We start from the raw sequence: 12,345 nt of genomic DNA on the forward strand, positions 1-12,345 counted from the left end.
TTTTATATCTATTTAGCTATTTATCAACTTATTTTTCTTTTTTTAATAAGTGGTATCTCTTCTTTCTGTATTTCCCTTTACTTCCTCTTACTTCTTCCTAATGAACGTCTTAATATTCTTTGGAAGCTTCAATATTAAGTCAGTGGCCCCTTTGGTGGACTTGATCCATTTGAATAGGTTTCATCTACTGAATAATAATAATAATAATAATAATAATAATAATAATAATAATAATAATAATATAATAATAATAATAATAATAATAATGAATTGGAGCTGGCATAGGAGCTTTAAGCCTGATGCCAAGCGCTGGGACCTGCGAGGTCATCCAGCCCTGAAAGGGAAGTGAGAGTAAAGGTTGAAAGGCGTAGCACAGGGATTTTCAACCTGGGGTAGGGGTACGCCGAGGGTCTGTGAGGGGGTACGCGCTCCCCATGGCACTCGAATGAATGTTAGATGCCGACCTTAAATGTGCTTTAGGAAAAACTGCTCCTCGGCCAACTAGGATAGTTATTGAAAACAGTTTCTGCCATTTCATTGACTCCCTTTGCAGCTGATGTAATAGAACGTATTTGGTTTTTGTAGCTCAGTACCATAACCTTGAACATTTAATGCATAGCCAGAGGTAAATAATTATAAAAAATTGTCTTTATTTATTTATTTATTTTTATTTATTTATCATCTTTTAAATTCTTTGTTTACAATATTATTGGTTATGGCAGGAGAGTTATATACTGTACTTACTTCTCTTCCGTACAGTACTTGCAAATATGCAGAATGGAATGTTTTTCCGAGTTGGTTTTGTTTTCCACGTTATACAAAGTGAAGGGGGTACATTAGTGACATTACAAATGCCCGAAAGGGAAGATGGAAGGGGGGGGGGGGGGGAGAAAAAGGTTGAAACCCCCTGGGAAAACTTCAAAGCAGCTGCACTATGAAGCAACTGTTAGGAGAGGGCCGACGAAAGTCAGATGGAAGAAAGAGAATATGAACGGAGGATTAGTAAAAGGAATGAAAAGGTCTGCAGCTAAGGGCCTAAGGAAGCGAAGCTGCAAAGAGCCTCAAGTGATGCCTACAGGGCACCGCGTGAGGTGCACTGATGGCACTGCCCCTAAGTTGATTATTTAAGGACTGGTGTCAAACGTATAGTGTTAGTCATCCGACAACATTGTCTTATATATGCATGGATATTTTTCCTCTACTTCTTTCCTTTTTTTGTTCAACAGGTCTGCTGTCCTTATACCTGCCTGTAGCAGTGGCAGGATATGTCGTGCAGGGCTTCGACGTGCAGGACAACGTCCTTCTTTCCGTAGATATCAACAATCCCGTCATCAAAGCCGCCATCGTCATGGAGATCCTCAACCTCTTCGGAACTTACCTCATCACCTTCAACCCTATAGGCCAGACCTTCGAGGGGCTCCTCAACATAGAAGGCAGTAAGTGACCCAAATGGTGGTGGCGATGGCTCATCATTGTGACAGAGATTCATCTTTCCAGTTTCTCACTGGAAAGATCAAAATGAAGTTATTCTGAATCTTTCCAAATCAACTTGCTTCCTGATTTGCACATGTTTGAGAATATAATGATCTCTTACTTTTTAAAAGACAGCACCCCGAATTTTGATGTTCTCTCTCTCTCTCTCTCTCTCTCTCTCTCTCTCTCTCTCTCTCTCAGAGTTCGGGCTGCCTCGCATTCTCCTCCGGTCGGGAATCGTCATCTTCGAGGTGCTCGTTGGTCTGGCGGTGCCGGATTTCGGGATGATCCTCAACCTGATCGGCGGCTCCACGGTGACGTTGTGCACCTTCGTCTTGCCTCCGCTGATGTACATGAAACTCGTCGACATGGAGAAAGAGCCCTCGTGGCCAGAGAGGTAAGCAGGGGGCCGTTACCTTATCACTCACCTGACAGCTTATGATTTAGATTGATCCCACACAAGTTTTGCATTCCTATTTGAAAACCAATGCTACGAATCTCGAAATGTGACTCATCTGTCAAACTTTTTAGTTGGTTTGTTAGATGAAATCCACAGGTCCACAACAGGTCCCTTATTCCCTTTTAAAGCTTTACTAGTCTTAGAGGCAGCCCTTGGGCAAGAGCTCGTTCTAGTATTCCCTCATCACCCAGCATTCCGAAGTAACGTCGGAAATTCCAGAATTAGAAATATCAGCTGATCGCTTCATTTCTGTCTTTTAGGTCGATACCCCTGTGGGAAAGGATCTTGCTATGGGAGATCATCATCGTGGGCGTCATCGGGGGCATAGCTTCGACGGCCTCAGCCGTCATGGGCATCATCACCCAGTCTTTCGGTAACACTTGTTTCAACAATTTCTACGGTTAATTAACCGTCCTCCGTTCGTTCTCAAAATTGCATCGCAGATTTGAACGACCGTCCAGGCACACTTTGGGGCAGAGGAGATGCCGACATTGAAGAATGGGATACTACATAATTGGCGACGGTGACAGGATCTACTGCCAGACATTAACATTCACAGAGTTTTTTTCGAGTTAGAAGAAGGATCACATTACAAAGCCCCAAAATTTACTTTCTGTCAAGGACTTCTTCAACAGGGGCAGGGCTGCTAGAAGAGGCTAACCATTCAGTGATCGGAACGTTCTGGAATTACAAATTCTGCGAGGACATATGAGGATTTTCTCCCAGACTTCTCTCGGACATGATTCCAGATCACCTTCACATTAACTGCAGCCAGCAACTTAGCAAACTGCATCTATTTATTCAAGACCATAGTGCCCAGTGCCCAGTGCCCAGAAAAGTTTTGCTTCATTTACGCGCTGCATAGTGACGGTTTCTCCAGATATCTGCTTGTAAATGGTAGTACTTTGAGACATGAATTGTAACGATGTAGACAACTTAATGGAAAACATAGACTTGTGCTCAATAGTCGTAACATTTCTATGACATAACGAGGGGAAATTCTGGAATGACAATCATAGTGGTGTAAATAGTAATTAGAGCTAATTCAATATGATATACCCGAGAAATATGTTTGTTACTAATCTACAATGATCTCCATCTGTACAAATACTAACCAGGAGAGAATATGCCATGTTCAGACCCTTATCTCCAGTTGACCACATTCTGCTTAGGACGGAGGTCTATCATGGGCATAGTCACCTGCCCTTTAACACTTAAATGCCGGGTGGTGGAGACGTGTTACCCGTTGTAACGTGCGGTTCTTGATCCAGGTGGTCATTGGATTTGAAAGTGAGGTTCCAGAGGTCACCAGAAAATTGTCTAATAATCTTGTATCGTGTCGGGCCTTCTATCGTTTTCCTTAAGGAAAATGTATTTAGAGAAGCGCGAAATGTAATTACGGGAGGTTAAGGCTCTCTTCGGCGGTGAAGAAAAGTGTACACAAACTCTCAATTTGTTTTTATCATTTTTAGGCAGCTCTGTTTTATGAACTCGTTTGAATTCCCTTTGTACACACACTAAATTTTCTAAGCGTTGTTGACGACAACCAAGTAGAAAACGCGCCGAAAATCGAGTTTTCTGTACAATGTATAATGCTGTATAAAACCATCAACTACCACTGGCAGCTCTCCAGTTGCTTCCCAGGTGCGGTAGAGTGATAATGTTGAGCGATAACGCGTCCCATGGCTTCGGAAAGCGCTGTCAGATGCACGATCCAGGGCAAACTTTAACCTTGAATAAAATAAAAACTACTAATGCTAGAGGGCTGCATTTAGGTGTGTTTGATGACTGGAGGGCAGATGATCAAAATACCAATTTGCAACCCTCTAGCCTCAGTAGTTTTTAAGATCTGAGGGCGGGCAGAAAAAGTGCCGATGGACAGACAAAGCCGTAACAATAGAGTTATCTTTTACAGAATAATAAACCAGGATTCTGGAAAGAATGCGTAACTCGCTTCTACGGCTTTTTATCTCTTCTTCAAAACTTTTGTTTGAGTGACGAAATCCTCCTATTTGGAGACTGCCTCGCCTGGGAAACAGGAACCAATATTTTGTAGATATATAGAGCTTTATGTTTCAAGTTTTCATATATAAATAATAAATTGAATTCTTTCATTATCCATTTTTCTTCTAACGTCGCCTGTGATTTTGGTATCATACTCCACTAATCATTGCTAAGGGGAAATTCTTTAACAGAGAATAGTCATACACCCAGACTAAAGATTATAGTAGTTGTTACGATTAAACGAGGTCTGGCTGAAAGAATATAAACAGAATTTGCATTCTTAACATACTGGTTTATATTACGATCTCTTTTAGCACTGACACAGATCCTATAGTAGATTCACATCAACCGTGCATTTGATGTCTAGGCTATTGATAAGCCAATGACAGGGCTGGAACCTCTCAGTCTCTCTCGAGAGTTCACATAGGCAGGATGTATGTTCCACCTCTCTTGAGGGATACTTTTGAAGGACGTATCCCTCAGGAGAGGTGGAACATGGATCCTACCCATGTGAACTCTCGAGAAAGACTGAGAGTTTCCAGCCCTGCCATTGGCTTATCGACAGCCAATCAGGAGCGTCGTAAGGGACTGGCCTAGACATCAAATGCACGGTTGATGTGAGTCTACTATAGCATGGCCTCAGAGCTGTGTGAAACAGAGGTGATTCTGAAGGTAGGCCTATAGAACCTAATGCGTTTGAATTTCACTCCACCATGTACCTCAAATTTTATTACTTATTCAACTGCATCTTACCTTCTAAGTCAATACTTTAAGTCTATGACTGATATATATTCACACCTATAAGTTCTTTTAACAGAATTACGTGACAAGACTTAAAAAACAGATTTCTTACCGCAACAAGCATAGGTAGATGTATTCTTTATATTTAGCATTCAATGGTTTTTTTGTATATAATTCTTTCTTGCCAGAATATTACATTTTTTATATTCTTTCCGCTTTCTGTCTTAACCTTCAAAATAACATTTCTCAGTAAATATAATTCCTTTTTATCTTAATTTTTATGTCTTTGGTCGTGCAGATGAAATAAACATTGTAAAATAACATATATGTATATTATATATTATATATCTATATAAATGTATTATATATATCTATATATATATGTGTTATGTATATACATATATATATATATATATCTATATCTATATATATATATATATATATATATATAGGTTATAAAACTACTGGATAGCAGGAGTGAGTCTTGGAATGAAAAAACAAATCCACAGTAATGTATGGGTACATATATATTTAGGATAGAGGAGACGAAGACTCCCAAGAGCTCTCTGTAGAGATTTATTTTTAAAGTATATTTAGCCATACATAATTGTGGATTTGTTTCTCTGATAATAATAATAACGAATTCTTAAAATGCACTCCACTGCCATAAAGGACGGGTTGGTTCACCGGATAGTTGGGGGAGGACGGAATTCAGCCAACCAGAATTGGAAGGAGAGCAAATGTACTAGCGTTAGGCCTACTACTCTTCTTTGAGATCCTACCGAGGAACACAAAGCAATGACGAGCCAATGTATGTTGCATGATTTTCCTTTTACTTTATCAAAATCAAATTTTTTTATTTATTATGCAGCGCAGTATAAGATGCAAAGAAAGTTAAACATCACATCACTATACAGAACAAAAATTTATACACAAATTTCGACGATATCACAGCTGCACCAAATCTGGACACGGACACGCGATACCTCTCTCTCTCTCTCTCTCTCTCTCTCTCTCTCTCTCTCTCCTCTCTCTCCTCTCCTCTCTCTCTCTCTCAACATAAAGAGTACTCAGGACAGTGGGTCCCGCGAGTACTAAACCATTTTCGTGAACAATGGAAATCCACTGCCAAGTTTGTAATTACACACATGTCCGTAATTTACCGACTTATGCCAAATTCAGTTTCATACCCTGATGATACTTAGGCTGATGCTTGGCAGAGGAAAGCTGGAGAGAATCATCTGGTATAACCATTGCTGTGTCAGTCCTCTAAATCTAATCGTTAGGTAAATGAAGATGTATGGCGATTTCGCGCGGTTAATATCTACGTTTTAAAGCAAGCGCGGAAGAAGTAGCAGCTATAGACGCAATGCCACCGTCATCCTGACTTCGTTTAAAAGACTTGGACTTAAGCACTTGTAATTTACTTTGTTTATGTGAACAAAGCATGTGATTAGACATCAGAAATAGCGCAGATAGACCTTTGGCAAACTACATTCCAGATATAAAGACAACCCGAAGCAAACAACTCCGGCACAATCGAGTTTTCTGTACAGCGTATAATTAAGAACGCCGAGAATAGATCTATCTTTAGGTGGTCTCAGTATAATGCTGTATAAGCCGCGGTCCACTAAAAGTTTAACCACGGCCCGGTGGTAGCCTGGCCTATATCGTTGCCAGACGCACGATTATGGGTAAGCGTAACCTTCAATAAAATAAAAACTACTGCGGCTAGAGGGCTACAATTTGGTATGTCTGATGATTGGAGGGTGGGTGATCAACATGCCAATTTGCAGCCCTCTAGCCTCAGCAGTTTTCAAGATCTGAGGGCGGCAGAAAAAGTGCGGACGGACAGATGAAGCAGGTAAAATATTTTTCTTTTCAGAAAACCAAAAAACCCAGAAAAGTTGGAGGGATTTACTGGCACGTTTCTGAAAGACCGAACAGAAGAATTTGGGGCATTAAAGAGACTGTGATTGTGCCCCACGCCCCGTGGGCATGGCGCAAAGTTCACGGACTCCCGTGAGGCCTCTTCAAGAGGTAATAATCTTCATGCTATCACAGATCAATCCTCCTGAAGATACAGCAATCCACTTAAGGGAACCTAAGGCACTGATTACTTATCGAACGCTCACTCACTTCAGCGAATCAGGATATCCAACGTAATCACAATCCCGTCATAGCAATTGGCAGCAAAATCTTTCAAAATGAATTATGGCGGCTTCGACGTGTTTATCAGAACTCAGGCTCTGTCCATGAAGAATGCCAAGAATTGCAAAAGGTTACACGACGTAATTCCTCTTCACTCGTATTCCTCGTCAGACCGATTGTCAAAATTTGCATTTCCTAACGATATGACTGAAAAAATTATTCTTTTATAGGGAAAGTTTATATTTTGAGAAAGAAGTAGAATTCTTAATTAGAAATAAAACTGTGCGGGTCATTAGAGAAAAATGGCACTCCTGGTGTGTGTGTGTGTGTGTGTAAACTATTTGACGGGTTGATAAACCTAATGAATCCCTTAACCACAGTGCCACGTCAGTGCCCCTCACGTGGTACACTGTAGGCACTACTTAGCAGCGTCCGTTCAGCCCCTAGCTGCAGTACCTTTCATTCCTTTTACTGCACCTCCATTCCTGTTCTTTCCTCCATCTTACTTTCAAACCCCTTCAAAGAATGATTTCAAAGTGAAACTGCTTTGAGGTTTTCCTCCTGTTGCACTTTTCCAACCTTTTACTGCCTATTTCCCTTTCAGTGCTGAATGACCGCATAGGACCCAGTGCTTAGCCCTCGATCTCAATTGCATATTGTAGTCCATTCTATTAACCAAGGCGAAACAGTTTCAGAAATTTGAGAGCAGTTCCCCTTTGTCAGAGACGTTCACTCCAAAACAAGCATTGGCTTTCACTTATTAAACTGTAGATTTTTCACCATCTTAGCCTCGGCTCCCCTCCCCCCCTTTGTTATTCTGCTTATTGTCCACCTTACGCTTTTTGTTGATTATCAAAATAACAATTGAGATAGCATAAACTTCCAGCGCTGGAGGAATATTTGTAACTGCAAATGGAAGTCAAAGTCATTCGAAGGCTGCAGAATCAATGGTGCTGGAAAGATTGATTTCCAGAATATACGAAAAAAATGTCAAAAAGGTCACGACCTTAAAGGGCAATAGATGACGAAAAAATATGCATATTTTATGTTCTCAGGGTGGTCATGTGGATTGTTTTATCTCATGTTTTACATAGATTAGCAGATCTTCACAAAACAAAAAAGGGTTTGAGACGGAATATGCTTAGATTGGTATCAAGATCGAAGCTGGGCAGATTTAGAATACTTCAATGATACTGTTTTAACCATTTATTTATTATTTTTTGTCTATCACAGTCATACTATTCGACTGGGTGGTATTTATAGTGTGGGGTTCATGGTTGCATCACTTTTCTCATCATGTGCGCTGTTTCTAGGAGCACACTCTTCTGCATGAGTCCTGGAGCTACTTCAGCCTCTAGTTTTTCCAGATTTCTTTTCAGGGATCTTGGGATCATACTCAGTGTCCCTATGATTATGGGTCCAATTTCCACTTGCCTATCCCAAATCTTTCTTCTTCTTCATTATTATTAATTTTTTTCAGTAGAAGAAACCTGTTCACACGGCACAAGCCCACTAAAGGGGCCAGTGGCTTAAAATTCAAGTTTCCAAAGAATGTTGGTTCCAACCTCTCACCGCTAAAGACCCCCCACCACTGCAACAGTAACTGATTATGATACAGAGCCAGTGATTTTCCATCGGCCTGGGGGAGACAAGAACCCGCAACATCTGAGTGGCATCCCACGTCACTAACCAAGAGATTTACAAAGCTTGCTTGAGAGAATGCCCCTTATATCTGGAGAGGTGGGACTCTCAAGGTAAATCTAAGGTAAACAGGAGTAACGAGGACAAGACACCAAGTGGAAAAGAATTTGTAGATTTCAGAACAAAGGCACCGATGAGAACTTTAGGAGTCGGTTGGCAGGATTGAGCGAGAAATGTTACCATAGAGAAAATTACGGATGCTCTATATGCAGATGAGATAGTCATGTAGGGGACATAGAGATGGACTTGACAGATCCTCCAGATCACCCAAGTAGAGAATCAGCAAGTGCCAGCTGGGTTCTGGAGGGCACCAGAAGAATTGTGGATGAAAAAAGGTACAGAGAAGACCTTAATGCAGAATTTCAGACGGGTCCTTCGTGCTGGATGAGATGCACATTCAGAGATTTGTTAGAATCGCTAAATCCGATGGTCAGGAGACAGCTGTGAGAATTACCTTAACTCTCCCGACCATGTTTTTCAAGGTCCTCTTCGAATATCTCGGCCATTCGTTCCAGACCCAATTCCATACCTGCATGACCAAATAACAGTTCGTCTTTGTCTATTGAGTACTAAAGCTATTTAAACTCATCTATAAATAAACAAGATCGAATCGAATGAAAAAAAAAACTTCATTAAGTTACATACAAAAAATTAAAGTTAGCATACACCTTTGACTGAAAAGCAACTTGTTTATATGCACTTTTCAAATTTTGAATGAGATTGGTTTTTCCAAATCATTTAAAAGCCATTAATTGTCAATCAGAAGAATCATCAAGACTTCCCTTATCAGTTTGCAAGATAAGGCAACGCGATAAGCTCTTCGTGGTATCTTTGGCATATCGGCCAATGTTGGCTTCCTAATCAATGTGAAACGTCCAGCCAAGGTCCCTCCTATTGGAGTGATAGCTCCACAGGCCACTTGCAGCTGTTGTTAATCTACTCCAACTCCTTTCCAACATTCCATTCCAGGTCCTCTCTTAAATAGATTCCAACATTGCAGGTCGTCTCTGGAATTGATTCCAACATTGCAGGTCGTCTCTTGAATAGATTCTACATTGCAAGTCTTCTCTTGAATAGATTCCTACATTGCAGGTCTTCAATTGAATAGATTCCAACTTTGCTGGTCTTCTCTTGAATAAATTCCTACATTGCAAGTCCTCTCTTGAATAGATTCCAACATTGCAGGTCTTCTCTTGAATAGATTCCAACATTGCAGGTCCTCTCTTAAATAGATTCCAACATTGCAGATCCTCTCTTAAATAGATTCCAACATTGCAGGTCTTCCCATGAATAGATTCCTGACAAAAATGTATACGACTACTGAATCTTATCAAGTCTATACAATGCCACTGGAAATGTCCAAGATGTGTGCTAAAACTAATTTATATTAAATGTAGATGGTGCCAGACAGTTTTTTGGAAAAATACAGACAAGCACTAATTAGACCCCATTTGGAAGACCGACTGCTACATTTTGGGATTGCAGTCCCTTATGGTCAGTGACTGAGCATCGCATTTCTCTGTTAATCCCGCTGATAATGTTTTCCTTCCTTTTTTAAATTCATTTTCCGAATGTTTGGGCTGTCCGGTTTCGTTTTCTAAAATGTGTGGACCTTTTCTATCACTGTACTACTGCTCCCCCTTATAAATTAAGGCATTTCCACCGTTCTCAAAGAACCATTCAATATGAGAACATGATGTCTAACTTTTCCCTGGGGTTGCATAACGATATATAACGTCGAAGGGATGGGAAACTGATTCCCTTTTCGTCTATTGCCCTCCTTGACAAAACAGAGGCATTCCCGCTTCAAATGATTGGCAAGTTGAATATATTATATATTATATTTTAATTCTTTTTCACTTAGCGGGCGGTTTAGTGAAATGCCGTGTTAGAAAATTAAGCCCAATATAAATAATATAATGTATATATATATATATATATATATATATATATAATATATATTATATCTATATATATATAATATATATATATATATATATATAAAATTAAAAAGCATTTTGTTATAAGACCTCTTTATTACTGACAGGCAATTGCGAGCATTTCTCGCTGCAATGATATTCTGTCGCATCACGGGGCAATGAATCTGCTTCATAATGAAGAAGAACTGCTATTTTGCTCAAATCTATGCCACCTTTGGTGTAAAAATGATACAACGCTAAAGAATGTACATCGTAACTGAATTACGTAACGACTGAAATCACAGCGACGTCGCCGTATCGTTAGATGATAACCAGCCGTTAAATGGGTTGACCATATCTAGGACGAATAACAAGTCTCGTCTGAGGAGCATCCATAGATAACATCCCGTTCGATTTTTTCTTTTTATCTATTTTGTATTTTTTTCCCCTCAGTGGAGGATGTTTTAACGGAAAGTATATATGGCATAACCTCTACAAAGATATGGCATCGAAGATAAACAGTAATGTTCTAAGAGGGCCACAACAATGAAAAATGTTGAGTTCGTGTATAATTTAAAAACCCTTTACAAAGCTTTCGAACCCTTCCCTGGGTTCATCTCGACTGAAGATGGAACCTAAGGGAAGGGTTCGAAAGCTTTGTAAAGGGTTTTGAAATTATGCACGAACTCGCAAAAAAAAATTTTTTTTATTGTGTACCTCTTAGAACATTATATATACTCTCGCGATAGAGAGTTTTTCGCAAATAAAAAAGTAATGCCATGCTTAGGACACCAGAGACCTTTAAATTACGAGGGCTTCCAGTTTGGATCTGCCTTTGGCAGAACTTACACTAGAATGGTATCGTCATCGTCTGAACAACTATTATTATTTATTATTGATTATTATTATTATTATTATTATTATTATTCTGAAGATGGGAACCCTATTCATGTGGAACAAGCCCACAGGAATGAACCCGCGGGGTACAGAGACTGTTTCCTGGAGACAGACAGACAGACAGAGCCCCTGTTTCACCAGGTCAAGCGTTTAACCTGAGGTTGGGTTTTACTAAGGCTTAACCCAGGTCATCATCCCTTTTCATCTTGGGGTTTCACTCACAAATGAAATGGCTGGTCACCATAACATCCTCACGAACATCACTTTCTATACACGACGGAATATAGAATTTAGGCCTAACAACACTGGGTCCTACGAGGTCACTCAGCGCTGAAGCGGAAATTGACAGTATGAAGGTCTGAAAGGTGTAACAGGAGGAAAACCTCAGAGCAGTTGGACTATGAATCAAGTGTTAGGAGAGGGTGGAAAGTAAGATGGAAAAAAAGAGAATCTGAAAGGAGGTACAGTAAAAAGAATGAAAGGGGTTGCAGCTAGGGGCCGAAGGATGGGGCGTTGCAAAGAACCATAAGTAATGCCTACAGTGCACCACATGAGGTGACCTGACGGTACTTCGAACCAATAAAATCCTGCTTCTAGAATCTAGAATCTAGACAGTAGTTGTCTAGCTGAAAATTCAAAGGAATTTAAAGTCGAAATTTCAAAAATGATCGAATTACCAGATCATATTCATGGGATTTGCATTGGCTTGTAGTTCCACGTTGGAAGATTGGGTTACGTGCTCGCCTACCGATTCGGTAGTCCCGTGTTCGATTCCCCTCTCTGCCAACGTGGAACCAGAGAAATGTGTTTCTGATGATTGTAAATTCATTTCTCGATAAAATGTGGTTCGGATTCCACAATAAGCTGTAGGTCCCGTTGCTAAGTAACTAAATGGTTCCTAGCCACGTAAAAGAGATCTAATCCTAGGCGAGCCCTGGGAGAGCTGTTAATCCGTTCGGTAGTCTGGTGAAACTAAGATATACTTTAACTTTTATATTG

The 12,345-nt window shown here is 40.2% G+C and overlaps 1 protein-coding gene across 1 annotated transcript in view; it reads left to right on the forward strand.

Moving 5' to 3' along the window:
• Nucleotides 1-4,035, forward strand: part of LOC135222022 (uncharacterized) — an 18,333-nt gene extending 14,298 nt beyond the window's left edge. Inside the window, exons 6-8 of the mRNA XM_064260148.1 lie at nucleotides 1,227-1,436; nucleotides 1,675-1,870; nucleotides 2,194-4,035. Of these exons, the coding sequence (XP_064116218.1) occupies nucleotides 1,227-1,436; nucleotides 1,675-1,870; nucleotides 2,194-2,338 (551 nt within the window). The 3' untranslated portion in view covers nucleotides 2,339-4,035. The remainder of the gene's footprint in view (nucleotides 1-1,226; nucleotides 1,437-1,674; nucleotides 1,871-2,193) is intronic.
• Nucleotides 4,036-12,345: the final 8,310 nt, after the last annotated feature.

The sequence above is a fragment of the Macrobrachium nipponense genome, chromosome 3 (assembly GCF_015104395.2).
Source record: "Macrobrachium nipponense isolate FS-2020 chromosome 3, ASM1510439v2, whole genome shotgun sequence".
NCBI lineage: Eukaryota > Metazoa > Arthropoda > Malacostraca > Decapoda > Palaemonidae > Macrobrachium > Macrobrachium nipponense.